Source organism: Talpa occidentalis, unplaced genomic scaffold (assembly GCF_014898055.3).
Source record: "Talpa occidentalis isolate TD23 unplaced genomic scaffold, MPIMG_talOcc4v2.1 talOcc4.5, whole genome shotgun sequence".
Taxonomy (NCBI): Eukaryota; Metazoa; Chordata; class Mammalia; order Eulipotyphla; family Talpidae; genus Talpa; species Talpa occidentalis.
Genome location: NW_023604861.1, coordinates 1,881,116 through 1,898,475, shown reverse-complemented (window position 1 = coordinate 1,898,475; position 17,360 = coordinate 1,881,116). Strand labels below are relative to the sequence as shown.

At 53.9% G+C, this 17,360-nt stretch overlaps 1 protein-coding gene across 2 annotated transcripts; it reads left to right on the top strand.

Moving 5' to 3' along the window:
• Positions 1 to 808: 808 nt before the first annotated feature.
• On the top strand, positions 809 to 16,867 carry ABHD13 (abhydrolase domain containing 13). 2 transcript variants are annotated; one of them, XM_037528698.2, is made up of 2 exons: positions 809 to 866; positions 12,207 to 16,867. In XM_037528698.2, exon 2 carries the CDS (start codon positions 12,227 to 12,229, stop codon positions 13,238 to 13,240), a length of 1,014 nt encoding a protein of 337 aa, XP_037384595.1. In that variant the 5' UTR covers positions 809 to 866; positions 12,207 to 12,226; the 3' UTR covers positions 13,241 to 16,867. The 2 variants fall into 2 exon arrangements, with proteins under 2 accessions (XP_037384595.1, XP_054557502.1); XM_054701527.1 differs by lacking the exon at positions 809 to 866 and adding an exon at positions 1,400 to 1,405.
• Positions 16,868 to 17,360: the final 493 nt, after the last annotated feature.

Genomic DNA, 17,360 nt, shown 5'->3' with positions numbered 1-17,360 from the left:
GGCTCGCGGCTGGGAGAAGCCGCGGCCCCGGAGCCGCGCCGCGAGTGAGCGCAGCTCGGGCCGGCGGGCGGGCCGCACGGGGCAGGGCCGGGCGCGCAGGCGCGGGGTCCCGGCTGTCGGGGCGCGCGGCTCTCGCCGGGCCCCCGCGAGGAGGACGGGGCGCGGGGAGGGGCGGACACACGCCGGGGCGGCCGAGGCGCTGCCGCCGCCTCCTGAAGAAGCGGCCGCGTCCGGGGCCCCGGGAGGCGCGCGGCCCCGCGCCCCGACGTCGCGCCCCGGCGGCCCCGCACGCGCGGCGCCCGCGCCTCCTCTCCCCTCAGGCGCCGCCGGAGGCCCGGGGCCAGGCCTCACAGAGCCGGCATTCGCGGGGCGCCGTCCGGGCCGCCGGCGCCGGGCTGGGGAGGGGGAAGCGGGGCGGGGCCGGCCGCTCGGGCCCGCGTCTCCCGGGCCGGCCTTCCGCTCCCGCCGCGTGGGGCCGCGCGTGGGGGGCGCCGCGGCCGGGGGGGCGGGGCGAGGCGGGGCGGGGCGGGAGGCCGCGGGGCGGGGCGCGCGCCCGAGGTCTCTTGTCCCTGCCGGCCGCCGTGGCGAGGGCGCCGGCGGGGCTCGGCGCATGCGCGGGAGGCTCGGCCGTCCCCGGAGGCAGGCGGCGCGGGGATGCGCGGGCCGGCGGGGCCTGGGCCGGCGACCCCGAGCGCGGGCCGGGCGCGCGGGACCCGAGAGCGGCGCCGCGGCGGCTCCGGGCTGGACGGCGACGGCCCCTCCGCGCGCGGAGGACGATGAGGCGCGGCGGCGGCGCGGGGGATCGCTGCTGCGCGGCGCCGGCTTCCGTGTCCGCGGCCGAGTGCGCAGCCCGCGCGCGGGCCTGAGTGAGTGCCCGGGCCGGGCCGGGGGGCGGGGGGCAAGTGGGGCGCGGGCCCGAGTGAGTGCCCGGGCCGGGCCGGGGGGCAAGTGGGGCGCGGGCCCGAGTGAGTGCCCGGGCCGGGCCGGGGGCCGGGGGGCAAGTGGGGCGCGGGCCTGAGTGAGTGCCCGGGCCGGGCCGGGGGGGCCGGGGGGCGAGTGGGGCGCGGGCCTGAGTGAGTGCCCGGGCCGGGCCGGGGGGGCCGGGGGGCGAGTGGGGCGCGGGCCTGAGTGAGTGCCCGGGCCGGGGCCGGGGGGCCGGGGGGCGAGTGGGGTGCGGGCCTGAGTGAGTGCCTGGGCTGGGGGCCGGGAGGTCGGGGGTCAAGTGGGGCGCGGGGCTGAGTGAGTGCCCGGGCCGGGGGGCCAGGGGTGCAAGTGGGGCGCTGGCCTGATTGAGTGCGGCGGGGGGCGGGGGGGTCGCGGGGCAAGTGGGGCGCCAGCTCGAGTGAGTGTGGCCGGGGCAGTGGGGGGGCGGGGGGCCGCAGGGGCAAGTGGGGCGCGGGCCTGAGTGAGTGCGGGGCCGGGAGCAGCTGCAGGCGGGGGCGCTTGCGGGGACGTGGGGGGCAGTGGGTCTAGGTGAGTGCGCTGGGGACAGGGGCCTTGGGGAACTGGGGGTACGGGGGGGGCGGGGGTGGGGGGCACAGGGCAAGGCTTCCAGGGAGAGCTGGCGAAGGACCCTGGGCCTCCCGGGCTTCCCTTCCCGCCAGAGCCCCGAGCGCGCCCCTGGGGAGACGAGGCCCGAGGAGCCGGGCTGGGGCTCGGCAGGGCCTCGGGGCCAGGGCTGGGGCTCGGCAGGGCCTCGGGGCCATGGCCTGGCCTGGGACTCCTTCCAGGGGGAGCACAGACCCCTGCTTGGAAACCCCCCGCCCTCCTGCAACCCAGCGGCCATGGAGAGCGAAGGGGGAGACCCAGGCTGGGGGTGCGGTGGGGTCCTGCCCCTGGCTTGGCCCCGGCTGGCACCGACTATTGCCAGAGGCCTTTCAGGGCAGAAGGTGTGGGGAGTTGGGGAGACAGCACAGCCCCCACAATCCAAGTGGGCGTTGTGTGCATTTGGGGCGACATTTTTTTTTCCTGCGAAATGATCAGCCCACGGTATTCTGACCCCAGCCAGTCTTCTGGTCATCGGCTCTCAGGTGGCTCTCAGGTGTCTGTGGTGTAACCCTGCGGGGTAGAGAAACAGGATGTGGGGCTTTGAGTTTTGATGTCGGTGTTCCAGGCTCCTCCCCTGCCTTTTCCTGGCATGAGTGAATGCTTCCTTCCTGGTGGCTGGCATGAAGCTGACCCGCATGCCGGTTGAGGTTGCTCACCTGTCTTTTTACTGTAAAAGGTTAAATTCTATTACTCTGAATAAGAACTCGTGATTGTCCATACAGTGTTATGTCATAATTCTGCTCCCTGTGACTTAGATTGCTCAGTTCAGTCAATGTTTAAATAGAGATTTACTTCACTTTCTGCTCAAAGTACAGAGTTGAATAAGATGAAGCTCTCCAGGAGCCCACAGCCTCTAGCAGATGAGTTGCTTTCTGCAGCGCACGTGCCCCAGCATCTGTCTGCAAAGGAGGGAGTTGGGGAGGGTTGGCAGGCAGGAGCAGAGGCCCAGAAAGACCTCCCCCAGGAGCAGCTGCGGGGTGCCGAGGAGGCACAAGGCCCTGAAGTGCTCCTGTGGCCAGATACTGGGCAGGCCCCAGGAGTCTCTCCCATTACGTCATCAGGTCTGGTGGAACTAGTAGCTGCACTTGTTTTCACTCACTCCGATCTGCTAGATAGTACTTGACGCTCATCGTAGCGGCCACATCTGTGAACAGCCGCTGTATGACTTTTAATCTCCATGGTTTTCTGATGACGAGTTTCATCCCCCCTTTAAAAATGAGGAAATGTACATTTGCAGAGGCTAAGTGTGTTGGCAAAAGCTACGTAGCTATTAGACCAAGCCCCAACTCTCCACCACACCACACCGCCTCCCACTGAGAGTTCATTTGGAAGAGGGAAGCAGAGCCCTTGATAAATGATTGGCATAGGAGGCTGCCCAGGATCTGCGGTCTCAGGCCGCTGGCCTTCTGCAGGGGAGTGTCGCTAACCAGGTCACCCTGGGCTAGCAGCCTGACCCAGTGTGGGGACAAGAAGCTGTCTATGATCTTGGTCACCATTCTCTGGGGTGTCTGTTTCTCCATCTCCGTTGTCCTGAGGAGACTCTGAAACCTTGCTGCTGATCAGGAAAGCCTGAGGCCCACATTGTGCCCATCTCCGAACAAACCTAAAAGAGGTTCTGATTTTTCTAATCCGGGTTCTTCCCCCCAAGTGAAAGACCTCGTTTTGCACTGCTCCCTGCTCGCCTCCGGCAGCGCCTTCTGCTGAACTGCCGGGGGGCGTGATTCCAGCACAGGGACCGTGGGCTTCGCGAGTGCCTGAACATCTTACTTCTGTGACTTTGATTTTATAACACAATTAATTCTGCATTTCCTCCATCTGGTTTATAGTGACATTCTAGAACATGTTGGAGATGTCCCGAATCTCATGCTTGGTCTCCATTCTGCCGTCACTACCTTTTTAGCCTTCTGCATCTTTTTTTTTTACCATTTTCTTTCTTGAAGATATTTTTGATCTCAGAACAATTGTGAGCGACCTTTGTAGTGACGATCTGTCACCTTGTCATGCCAGAGTCGACTGTATTCGCTTAGTCTTTTCACACATCAGGCAAAGGGGAAGGCATGAAAACACCCCTGTGTGGCTGCCTGTGTGCCTGTGATGCCCGCTCAAGCAGATTGAAATCCGGGTGTAAAGTGCTCTCCGAACTATTCAATTACTGGCAGCATCTCCATAGGCAGTTACTGTTCATTGGCCCCACAGGACTATTAACACACTCGTCTCCATTATTGAGGCGTGCGAGTGACCATCAGGGAGATGGATCCTGCACTACGTGCTCCCCACAACTGCTCGAAGCTGTTTGCTTCTCTTTCAGCTGTGCGGCTGGCATGGCTCTGCGGCTCCCCAGTGCTTGGCAAAGGAGGGGTGGTGGTGCAGGAGGGCTGAGTTCGGTGTTGCTGGAGATGTGCTCGGAGCTGGGAGTGTCCCCAGGACCTTGCATGAGCACCGAGGACACCGTCTTCGGTGATGTCAGCAGGACGGTGCCTACGCTCTGTGCTTCCTGCTGTCTGCACTCGAACTCGCACGCGTCATGTGTACATGGGTTTTGTCACACACGAGCACTTTTCACCGGTAGACAAGTTGTTCCTAAATTTGCTTATCTAGGGTTGACTGCAGACCTCTACAAACAGTAGTGCGCTTATGTCATTGGTTCACCGTGAACCTTACAGGTTTTGGGAAATTCGTATTTGATTCAGGGCTCGGTAAGACAGCTTTTGTAACTTTACTATTGTCAGAAAAGTAGACACTGTGCAACACAATGTAAATTTCATGTAAAAAATTTAAAATAATTAGTATTTAAGTTTTTGTGGGACAATTCTGACCTTCATTAAAATATAATTTTAACTGTGATTGAAAAAATAACACACTTGGCTGTCTCTCTCGGCTGGTTCCTGGGGCAGTAATGATTAACCTGTATCCATTCCCGTCGTTTGAGTTTTACTCGTTGGCGTATTTGTTGTTCTTCATTTTCATTTTTTGGTTAAAATAATTGCTGGGTAAAGAACTGAGCCCAGTGGATTACGAGCTTTAGGAGAGTAGTGGGATTCTTCGGCAGGGAGGAAATTGAGATCGTTAATCTGCATCTGGAATTAAACTTCCATGTAGTTCACACTGCTTCTTGCTGGAAAGAATAATCTGTGCTTTGCTAACAAAGCAAAGAAAAACACGCAGGGCTCCTGGAAACTAATGGCAGCTCCGTGTGGTCGTCTTTCTCTGCTTTTCCCTCCCCCTGCCTTACCTGCACCTTCCTGAAGCGCGGCCTGCTCCTGTGAGGAGTGTGCAGCCCGTCATTTTCAGCAGCTTTGCTCTGCGCCTTAACAGATTACTTTGACCACAGTGATCTGGGAGGAGACTAAAAATGTCTGATGAATAAACCGTAAACCTCGCCCGAGATACCAAGTCTCTGTATCTGCAGAGCTGCGAATTCTAGACACCTGTTGTTCATCCAGGCCCCGCCTTCTGTACTGCTGAGTAGAGGACATGTTACTCCTATTCCAATGTCTTTTTTCCTCCTCTATCTTAATTTTTCTCTATCACCTGTAAAATAGAACTTGTGAGCCCTTCGGGATCATTCAGATAACTGCTTCCTTTTAGAAATGTAGAGACTCAACACCAAAGTGAAGAAGTGATAGGCAAGGGACACCCATTCAAAGGGGCATTTGGAGTCTCATCTGCGAAGGTGCAAAGCTGCACCCACTGGGTAAAAGCCTCTTTCCGGAGCTGTGGGCCAACCCTCCATCCGTGGGCGCTGCAGAGCCCCGCCCGCCCGCAGCGCTGCCTCTGATCAGGGCGCTGTCTGCGTCCCAGGTTTATGATCCCAGGCCTGGAGAATGTTCGGGGTTTTCATTAAAGAGATTTGTCAGCCAGAAATTAGCGAGCTTCAGTGACCCGTATACAGTACGCTGCACCAAAGAGTTAAGTTAATGTAGTACATCATTTTTCATTTGAGGGAGGCAAGTCTGGGGGTGAAGAAAGCAGGAAGTCTGGGGAGTTAGGCAGTGCACCCCCGTAGTTCTCAGACTGTTTAGTCTCAGCACCCACGTCTATGTTACCAAACAACTCAGGACCCTGAAGATTTTACGTATGTGGACTCTACAGAGAAGAACTGGTGGTGTGAGAAGTTAAAACTGGGAGTTTAAAAATAAGTGATTTTATTTAATCATGACAGAATTTCATTGTAAACCCTTTTCTGCAAAACTGCAAAATTTGGAATATACCGTTTATGTTTTTATAGATATCCCTGAGTCTGCACAGTGGAGTCAGGCGGTCATCGTGTTTCTGCATTTTTTTTCCTCTTACAATGGGTTTTAGGAGAAAATGAGACTCAGATTTGTGGCTGCGAAGGGAGGCGGCCTGGCCCCGGGGTCTCCTCGGGCACTGGCGGGGCTGAGCCCCTGCCCGTTGGGGAGCCAGTGTTGGGGACCTTGGCCTCTTTGGTTCAAGTGCGTTGTTCATCTGACAGTGACTGGTGCCGTGCTTGGCACCAGTGCTTGGCACGTGACGTCCGTCATTGGTCGTTTGGAATATGTTGGTCTGCCCTGTGCGGCAGAGCTGGTAGGGCGCCCTCGCACCTGCCGATGGCACCCCCAAGCTCTCTGAGAAGCCTCTCCCTTCCTGGGGAGCCTTGGCACCCTCATTCATTTTTCGGAATCGTCTGCCAAGCACCCGAGTTGGAATGGCCAGTTTGGCACTTGTCTCTTCAAGTAGAAGCGCTCCCCACTGAAGAAAACCACACACGCCGCCGGTGTGGCCGCCGGCCCGGGTGGCAGGGGTGCGGCCTGTCTCCTGAGACCCTGCGGCACCCGGCGGAGCTGCTTCAGGTGTCCTCCCTGTGTTCTCACCCAGAATGTAGGGTTGTGCTCTCTCTTGTTTTCTGAAAGTTTGCCCAAATGTCCTCTGCGTTTCTCCACGTACCCAAGCACGATGGCACCGGGCGCTGGGGTACGTGCGCGGCGCGGTGACGCCCGTTCGCCTTCTGCTGCGTGTGAGGACGGTGGTGGCCTTCGATTTTGTCATTTCTTGTGTCGTCAGTGGACAGAGGGGTTCACTTTCCGCGTGTGAGCTTCCTTGGTCCGCGTCTGCTGCCCGAGTGGATCGTGCGCTCCTGGACAGCACGGGGCGCCGTGAGTAGACGGGGCGCCGAGCCTGACTCACCCCGGGCAGGGTCTGAGTCCAGTGCTGCAGCTCCTGAAATAGCGCGGCCGCCTTCCTCGCTGGTCGGGCAGAGCCTCAGGACGCCGGGTGGCCGGGTGGGGAGGAGGGGCGGCCCGCGGGACGCCGGCCCGGAGTGGAGCCGGCACAGCGTGAGGACAGCCCGCGGGAGGAGGGGCTGCGGAGGGCAGCGGGATGCATGTTCTCAGCGAGCGCTCGAGAGTTGGGGTGCTGAGCTGGCAGGTGGACGGGCATGCCGGGCAGAGGCAGGGCGGAGGCGGGGCGCTGTCGGTGTTTAAGTCAAACGTGGGTCTGGCTGACGTGACGGGCAGCCAGGGGCCGGCCGGTGTCCTGCTCTGCCGGCCGAGTGTTCTGCCCCCAGCCGGCCCGTCTGAGTTTGTCCTCCAGGTGCAGACGCACCGTTTTTCTTCTCCGTGATGCTGAGATGTTAGCAGCAGAGGCCCGCGCGTGCAGGAGCGCCTGCAGGGGACCCCTCTCTTTCAGAGCCCCGTTTTGTACACGGTCTCCCCGGAGGCGCGTGATGGGCGGGCCGGTGCGCGGGCAGCAGCGATCTCTGGCCTGCCCTCGACTTCCACACCCTCGGCCGAGTCCCCGGCCTGGCCCTCTCCTCCCGCATGCAGGGCACAGACGGGGCGGCCCAGCGCGGCAGCCTCGGGCCTGCAGCGCCCAGGGCAGAGCCTCGTGAGTGGGCGCCCACCTCAGTCCTCCTCCTGAGCTGCCTGGGACCCAGGCGAGGCCGCGCCGGCCCCGCCTGCTGGCCCGTGAGGAAAGCCCTCAGCTCCCGCTGCCCCGTAGCCCTGCCCGCCGCAGCCCAGGCCGGTTTGCCCCCACCAGGCGGAAGTTGGCCACATAGATGCTGCTTAGAGCCGCGGGGACAGCCCTCCTCTTCCGCTCCAGGTTGAGGCCATTTGTTCAAGGGGGTTGTGAGGGGAGTGGAGGGTCTTCATTTACACTCATTTTCTGGCAAGAAACAAAAGAGAAACGTGCTGCTGCGTGGGCACCTGGCCCAGCGTCCTGCTCCTGGACCCAAAGCTTGGGACCCTGCAGTGAGATCCCGCTGCCCTGGCCAAGCATGTCCCACGCCTCGTCCCTGGCGCCCGTTTCAGAGGACAGTGATGTCCCGGGGACGTCTGGCGTGCGGACGTACCGCGCGCTGTCCGTGCCAGGTCGCTGGGTCTGCGGCGATGCAAAGCGGCGTCTCGCGTTAGGGACTCAGCGGTGAGGGGAGGCGACGGCTCCTGGCCTGGCGGGTGGGCTTCGGTATTGAAGGCTGGGATTAGAACTTAAAGAGGCGCCTTTCAAAAGCAGTAACTTTCCAAAGTTTGAATAATTGGAAAATTTATATAGATTTAATCCGTACAGATGTGTGTGTGTGTTTGGCTTGAATTTCAAAATCTGCCTTGTCCATGTGTTCAAACCTCTTTATTTTCTGCGGTGTTCTGAGTTTGATTTGAAAGCTGAGGCAATTCACTGCTGGGTGTCCAGGTTTTCACAGTGCTTCGCCAGGCCCTTCTCCGCCTCCGGGGTGCTTCTCCTGGCGGGTCAGCGCCGATGCCGGTGGTGGTCAGCAGAGCGCGTGAGGAGCGGCGGCGCCACGAGGGCCGTCACGACGGCAGCCGCAGCTGGCACATCTGTGCGTTTAAATGTCTGTTGAAATGAAATTTATTTGGTCGTGCTGACTGGTCTTAGGTGTTCTGGTTCTACTGGAAAGAACATGCAGACTGGAGAGAAGGGGCAAGCCCAGGGTTACTTGGAAAATACCTGCTACTGCAAAGACTTTAAAGGGCGATGGAATGTTCGTGTGTTTGTCCTACTCTTCTGTCAAATAAACGATGTTCGGGTTACTCACGGCTCTGAGATCTTGGTCGTAAATGATTGACACAACTATGAAAAAAAAAAGATTAATATTTTCACTAAACAACTATGTTAAAAGGCATCCTGTTCTCCAGAGAGCGCCGTTCTAGTATGTTTGAAGTTGACACCCCGAACCTTGCCATGCCCACCCACTACGCAGCAGTTCTTTTTTTTTATGTATAGTTAATAATGTGTGTTCACATTTCCCAAAATTACTGAGTGTGAGTGAAAATCATTCAAGTGTTGCTGATACTTAAAAATAAAATTAAATGGGAGGTGAAATTTGAAGTGACCTTATGCTTTGCGCTGCTGACGGGCAGGCAGCACGGTGGGGAAACGCAGGGTGCCCTGTGCCTGCCCAGAGCCACTGGCCCTGACACACACACACACACACACACACACACCCCCACCCACCCACCCACCCGCCCCCGCTCCCGTAGCTGCCGCCTGGTCTCCAGCAGCTGCGGCGCCCAGGCCCAAGGGCTGCCTTGGATCCTTCTCCAAGGCCGGGTTTTGTTCGCCCTCCTGGTTCCTGTTCTCCAGCTGTCATCAAGCTTGCTGCCGCTGGGTGGCGGTGTTGGCCTCGGAGAAAGCTCAGGAAGGTGCCCTGCTGTTGGTTCAGGGATGGCGATCTGAATCAGCATTTGAAGATGAAGGTCGCTTCAGTGAAATAAGAACATGTTTGGTGAAATAATAGTGAAAAATCAAATATGTTGAATCATATTTGACTTAACTCATCATAAGCAAATTGAATGTGATTGATGTTTTTTCAGTTTTTAAATGTAACAGGCTAAAATGCCACATTTATTAATTTATGGCATATGGTAACATTTCTAAAATCAGTCATTATTGTATATTCAATTTAAGAATGACTTCTTTAGCATAGGTTAGGGAATAAAAGAGAATTAAGGTCCTCCCTGGTGGCCCAGGGGTTAAGTCTCAGCACTATCACCACTGAGGCCTGAGTCCATCCCCGGCCAGGGAGCTTCCCACATGACTCAGCAGACCTCTCCTGTCTCCCCGCTGCTCCCCTTAGCAGTGTACTTCAGTCAGTCTGCCTGTTCTGCTCCCCGCTCTGTCTCTGGTGAATCCACTCACCTCCCCGCCCCACACACTTGACCTATGGTTCTTCTACACACACGTGCACGCACACACATGCACAAAAAGAATTAATATTTTGGGAACTTGGTAAATATTTAAGTAGATGACTGCTACATCAGACAACTTGTAACATATCTCCCACTTTTGCTTTTAAGACAACACGCATACTTTCATTGCTTCATGACAAAAGACTGTTTTTTGATAGTTTTTCTATATTTTCTTTACCTCAGTTATTTTTTTTCAGAAAAATTTTTTTACTTCTCTCCAGTGAGTTATTTTGCTACATTTATCTCTGTTCCTCAGAATTTTTGTATCCTTGTTTCACATTTACTCCCTCTGCGCACATGGCCTTACTAATGCTTCTTGACTAGCATCGTTGACTCAGTGGCATGAAATCGCAGTGAGGACTGTATAAACGGTTTGTGATATTTCATGACACTGGCAATCTGGAATTTCTTTTTAATCAGATGTGAAAGAAAATTTACCTCTGACAACCTTTAGGTAGATAGAAGGGAAGATATTTTATTCTTTCTTATTCTAATTTGTTTACTCATGTATTTTTTTTTTTTGTAATGTGAGAAAGAAATTTGGCAATAAATTGCATTGGTCTTGATAGGTAAGACTCTGTTTACTAACTAGCTTTTGAATTAAATTTACTCTCACCGGACCTAGCTTGGTTAAGTTGCAGGATACAATATCAACATACAGAAATTGGTTGTGTTTCTGATTACTTTTAACTGTCAGAAAGAGAAATCAAAGTAACAGTGCCATTGCGGTTTGGTTTAAAAGTACAGAATACTCAGGAATACATTTAACCAAGGAAAGGGAAGACCTGTGCACTGAAGATTTTAAGGCATTAATGAAAGAAATTCCATGCTCATGGAAAGAGTTGATACTGTTAAAATGGCGATACTACCCAGAGCTATCAGATTCAGTGTAGTACTAGTCAAAATGCTAATGGAATTTTTCACAGAAATAGAACAAATAATCCTAAAATGTATATGAAAACACAGAAGATCTCAAATAGCCAAAGCAATCTTGAGAAAGAAGAATAAAGTTGTAGGCATCTGCTCCTTGACTTCAAGCTATATTACAGAGCTGTAGTAACCTAAACAGTATGGCATTGGCATAAAAACTGACACACAGATACTGGAACAGAGTAGAAAACCTGTGAACAAGCCCATTTTTATGTGGTTGGTAACTTTGCAACAAAGGAGCCAAGAATGTGCAATAAATGGTATGGCACAACTGACAGCTTTGTGCAGAGAAATGAAGCTGGGCCCTTGTCTCACATCACACACAGTTAGCTCTCAGATTAAAGGCTCGAACATGAGACCTGAAACTATAACATTCCTACAAGGAAAAACAGGGGGTAAATTCCTTGACATTGCTCCTGGCAGTGACTTTAGATCTGACATGGAAATGGGACCACTAAAAGCAAAAATAAACAATGTGGCTACATTAAACTCTAAAACGCTTCTGCAGAGCAAAGGAAGTCAACAAAATGAAAATACAGCCTACTGGATAGGTGAATATTTTGTAAATCATGTAACTGCTAAGGGGTAACACCCAAAATACATAAAGAACTTCTGTAACTCAGTAGCAAAAATCAAGCAGTATGATTAAAAAATGGGCAGATCTGAATCGACATTGTTCCCAAGAAGACATAGAGAGGGTCGGCAGGTAGATGAAAAGATACTGGACATCACTAACCCCAAGGGGATGCACATCAAGACCGCAGTGAGGCACGGCGTAGAGTGGCAGTGACCGAAAAGACGAGAAAGAACAAGTGTCAGGAAGGCAGGGGAGCCCTGGTGCGCTGCTGGGGCACGTGAGGTAGCGCAGGTCCGTGGGGGCAGCTGCCCGGGGTCCTCCAGTCCCACTCAGGTTATTTGTCCAAAGAGAGTGAGAATCACTAACTCGGAAATACGCACTCCGCTGCGTTCACGGCAGCGTATTTCACAAAAGCCAGGATACGGGGACCACTAAGAGTCCACGGATAGATAAATGCATGAAGATGCATGTGCGCATGTAGGTACTTGCAACATATGTGCACACGTATGAATGCTATTCGTTGAGAAATTCCCTTGTGATCTCACGTGGACTCTAAACAGAATCCGAGAGCAGACCGGTGGCCACCGGCAGCGGTGTCGTGTGGACACACTGGGTGCAAGGGGTCAGGGGCGCGCGCTTCAGGCCTGAAACAAGCACGCCCGGGTGTGCAGCCCGGGGTGGGGCGGCTGGCGGTCCGCGCGCCTTTTCCTCACACACGCAGTCAGAACATGGCGTCAGCTTTTCTACAAAATCCCGGGGGTGCATTCACCTGGCAGTAAATAAACACTTCCAACTTTGGGTTGCGCACAAGAGGCAGTGGAGGGAGATGGGCCTGAGAAGGGAAGAGTGAGCAGCAGCGCCACCGAGGGAGGCGGGGGTGGCTGGAGGCTCCCGAGGACGCGCCGGGGCCGTGCCGTGGTGGATCGTGGATCTGATGTTCCAACTAATGGACGTGTATTGAATTTTTGATTCTCTCTCTCTAGGACACTTACCAAGACTTACCATGGAAAAGTCCTGGATGCTGTGGAGCTTTGTGGAGAGGTGGCTGAGGGCCTTGGCGTCCTGGTCCTGGGCCCTCTGCCGCATCTCCCTCTTGCCTTTGATAGTGACGTTTCACCTGTACGGGGGCGTCGTCTCGCTGCTGCTGGTGTTGGTGTCGATCGCGGGCACGCTGTACAAGTTCCAGGACGTGCTGCTCTACTTCCCGGAGCAGCCGCCGTCCTCGCGCCTCTACGTGCCCATGCCCACCGGCATCCCCCACGAGAACGTGTTCGTCAGAACCAAGGATGGGGTGCGGCTGAATCTCATTTTGATACGGTACACTGGAGACAACGCGCCCTATTCCCCAACTATAATCTATTTCCACGGGAACGCGGGCAACGTCGGGCACAGGCTGCCCAACGCCCTGCTTATGCTGGTGAACCTCAAGGTCAACCTCCTGCTGGTGGATTACCGGGGCTACGGGAAGAGCGAGGGCGAGGCAAGCGAGGAGGGCCTCTACCTGGACTCGGAGGCCGTGCTGGACTATGTCATGGCCAGACCCGACCTCGACAAGACGAAGGTCTTCCTCTTCGGCCGCTCCCTGGGCGGCGCGGTGGCGATTCACCTGGCTTCCGAAAACGCACACCGGATCTCCGCCATCATGGTGGAGAACACGTTTCTGAGCATCCCGCTCATGGCCAGCACTTTGTTTCCCTTCTTGCCAGTGCATTACCTGCCTTTGTGGTGCTACAAAAACAAGTTTCTGTCCTACAGAAAAGTCTCCCAGTGCAGAATGCCTTCTCTCTTCATCTCTGGGCTCTCGGACCAGCTCATCCCCCCGGTGATGATGAAGCAGCTGTACGAACTCTCCCCGGCTCGGACTAAGAGATTGGCCATTTTCCCCGACGGAACGCACAACGACACGTGGCAGTGCCAGGGTTACTTCGCTGCCCTGGAACAGTTCATCAAAGAAGTCATCAAGAGCCACTCTCCCGAGGAGATGGCGAAGACTTCGTCTAACGTAACGATTATCTAATGTCTCCTTCGCCGCGGATGCGCTGTGTTTCAGTTTGTGCGGAGTGACAAAGAATGTTCCTTTCTCCAGGCCTAGTTCATCTGTACCTGGCCGAGGAGTGACGTCAGACTTTGAAAGGACGTCTGTGCTCCCTTAAGATGACCCAAATAGTTTTTTACATTTGGAGAACTCTGGTTCTTGGGATTATTTCATACGTGTCCATCGAACTCTTCCCTGTGGTGGTGTGTCCACATCCTTAGTTCAGTGCGCCAGCATATCGCATCTTCACGAGTTTCTTGTTGCTAGAGTGGTTTAATCTGTGTGACACGTGATCGTGGCTGGGTGTGGAAGGAGCCATGGAGACAAGAAACCTTTGCTTTGGGGTGTGTTCCTTAGTGAATATTAGGACAATCATGGTAAGCAACTTAATTGTGTAACTGCATTTTTTTCACCTTAAAAGTTAAAATGAAATGCATGATGGTATTTTACATTCCTTGAAATTATGCAATGCAGTGTTTCTAATGTAAATAGCACTGGTTATTTACCAATGTATCCGGTAACCTGGGTTCTATATTTTTATGTAAACTCTATTTTGTTGTTGGCGAGAAGTGAAATGGAGCGCTGTGTGCAGGTTGCCATTGAATTTTGCTCTGGTGAAGCTGAGACCCAGCTTTTTCTTACAAATAAAGGGGACACATTTTCCAATAAATTTGCCGTGTTTTGTCAGATACAGTCTGGATCATGGCATGTGAAAACGAGAAAAAAAAAAGAAATTTGGAATTTTATTGCAGCTCTCATGTACAGAGGGGAACTTTTTAACATTTGTAATTTGGGGGCAAAGAGAATTTTCGTTTCAATCAATTTTGTAAGTCTGCAGCTGACCCCCGAATAGCAGGCAGAGTGAACCTTAGAATTTCTTTGGGGATTGAAATTCGGAAGCCTGTCGCTACAGGACTGTACGTACTGTTTTACAAAAATTCCCACACTTGATGTTAAGTCCCAGTTTCTAGGTATATTTAGCTCACTAAAGCCACGATGCCATTAATCGGGCTTTCTGAAAATAAAGGTTAGCAAAAGCAAAAGGAGCTGCGTTCCTTGGTTTAGTGCTTTAGTTGCTAGGAAATAAAACTGCAGCAAAAGGCAGCTTTGTAGGAAATCTTACTTCTGTTCCCCTGTGGGGGTGGGAGTGGAACCTTCAGCTTTTTAGCACAGAAGCTACCACTGCAAGTGGCTGGAGCATGAAGCCAGGGTTAGCCTTAGAAAAGCAGGGGAGCTCTTACTCCAAACACAGACCCCTGGCAGCTTAGCAGGAGCGCCCGGCGCGTGAAGGTGCCCGGTGCTGACCTCACCCGTGGGCCGGAGGGGCCGGCCGGGCGGCAGCTTGGCCCACGCCGCACCTCACGGCCCGTGGAGAGGCCTGGAAGCGCCTCTGCCAGGTAACGCTGTTGACATTCTCTCTCTGACGGCACTGAAAACAAGAAATTATCGTGGGCATAACTTCCAAAGGATAGTGTTTTTCTATAAATCGTTAAAAAAAAAAAAAAAAAAAAGCCATTTCTTGAAAGGAGCCTGTCTCCCGGTCCCTGAGGATGCCCGAGAGGACACCCCCGGCCCACGGCGCAGTTCCGCTCCCCGGGACCCCAAGCAGGCATGGACTGAAGAGAGAAAGCCAGTCCGGCAAAGTGCAGCGAGGCCCCGCGGCACCCAAGACCCATGGTGTCGGCTGAGCCTGGGCCTGGGGGAGCCCCGACTCCGTGCGACTCGCGCTGCTCTGCCTGGGGCTCTGGCCTCCATCCTGCCGCCCGCGCTGCTCTGCCTGGAGCTCTGGCCTCCGCCCTCTGCTTCGGGCTGGGCCCTGGGGCGTGCGTCCCTGCACCCTCTCCCAGCCGGAGCACCTTCTGCAGAGGCCGCGGGGTACCCCTGCCTTCCAGCTGCCCAGGGGGGCTGTCCCGCACGGCGGAGCAGGAAACGTAGGCACGCCCCCTCAAAGCCGTGGCAGCGTGGCAGAAGCTGCCACTTTCATGGCCAAAGCCTCGGTCTGGATAAAGCGCGAAATCCCCGCGCATCCCCGGCCATTCGGGGCCCTCCGCGGGAGTGGGGCACGTCCACCTTCTGGTGGTTCTGGCTCACTTGCACGAGCAGCTGTGGAAGATCATGGATGGATTTCAGGGGATGACGCTGCTGTGAATTTGGAATCCTCGGATGCCGTCACATGTGGCGAGGTGCAGTCATTTAGCTCCGAAGGGGTCGCCAGGGGAGATGGCACAAAGGACCCCAGCAAAGGGCACTGGGAGACGGGACAAAATAAATCATGTGTAAGGATCAAAGAATTCTTGTAAGACAGAAGCGCCCAGAGGACCGGGACACAGTTCCTGTGCAGACAGTGTTTCTGGGGCCTGGCTGGCTGGTGAGAGTCAAAGGCAGGGCAACCCCAGCCAACCCCCCCCCCCCCGAAGCTCGTAGGGTGGCCGCTCCCCATGGTTTGCAAACATCTCCACTGTAAAATAGCTATTTTCATGAAAATGGTTTTCTCAATTTTCTTACGGGGCCGCTTAAATTGGTGTTTTTGTGAGGAGTGGTGGATTCTTACCATCGCACGAGTTCCAGCTGTGGTGACATGTCCCCGGGCCAGTGGGAATTACATTGTTTTCCTTCTTGCTGAGCGTCCAGCCGCCGATGCGCTCACACTCCTGTCTCGTGTCTTGAGGTCTGCTGGGAGGCGGGAGCAGGCTCGGCCGCTGGCGCTGACTAGCCAAGGCCAAGCGCATTCTCTAGGAAGTGGGAGTCCCGCAGCTCGGCAGAAGCGTGGCGTGTCCGTGCGTCCTTCCTCCCCGAGGTTCCGCGGATCCGAGCTACACTTCTGGAAAGGATACCCTGGAAGTTGCTTTTAAGTCAGATCGCGGTTGAGATGACGTCCTCACCGGCCCTCCCGCTCCCCTTTTCCCATTACGTTGAACAGCATTTGTGGGGGAAAAAACTGTGAAAAAAATTAGTCGTGACACTTTCAGATGATTCTCTCTCTGTATTTTCATATCACTCAGGTAAAGCTGGATAATGCTAGAGCACAGACATCTATTTTTTAAATGACTAGACGAGAAATGAGAAGCACTTCTGTTTATATTACCACATATGCATATTTATCTTAGCTAATCAGAAATAATATATTCGTTTGTACGCAAATAAATGCATTCATCCTAATAGTAGTCAACACATTTTGCCAAGTGGCACAAATATACCTCCATTTATATTTTGTATCTTAAAAATGTAATTTAAAAATAGAACTATGTACAAGAGACACTTTTTTACATAAAGTGCCAGAGACGCACATGCGACAGGGTGAGTGTGTGCATTTTAACATAACTTCTAACACTTCCTGCCAGTACAGCATATCGTTCAAATTCAAGTTGTTTTCAACATATTTAAGTATGTTCAGGACGAAATAAGTTATTCCAATTTCATAATGTAAGCCATTTTTGTTATTTACCATACTTCATTTGAAGCAGGAATAAAATTTTATAACTTAAATTTGAAGGTTAGGTTCTGGCTCACCATGGCAAGCAAACATCTGCATTTGTTTTTTTACAATGAATTTTCTTTTAAATTATACTTTCTATTTTTCTGTACTGACATATGCAATAAATTGATACATTAAAGGTTTGGTTAATGTCTTAAGATAGTTTGCATTCAGTCTTTTTTTGTTGTTAAGTTTCCTATGAACCTCAGTGGTGTGGTAGGACATTAAAGTTTCCTTCATGATTAAATACAGCTCCTGGACTTGCACTGAAATAATGAATTTTATTGCACAACGGTGTGGCTGAAAAGCGGGCGTTAGGCTTACAGTGCCTGCCTTCCTCCTCCCTCCCGCCTGTGCTTCGTTCGACTGAAATTAAAAATATTTTTTATAGAGGAGCTGCAGCTGAATGAACAGGCCCGGAGCACGGATTCACTGTATGAATCCAGGGATGGATGAATGTAAACTGTTCAGAGTTAGGCTGCTGCAGGCTTTGCAGAGCACATTGTCACAGAATCCTTGTGTTTTCATCCGTCAGCACTGACTTACTGGCTCGGGATGATTAAAATGCGGCCTGATATTCATCCCACTTTGGGATCTGCAACTTCGTTCCCTAACGGGCACGTGTGC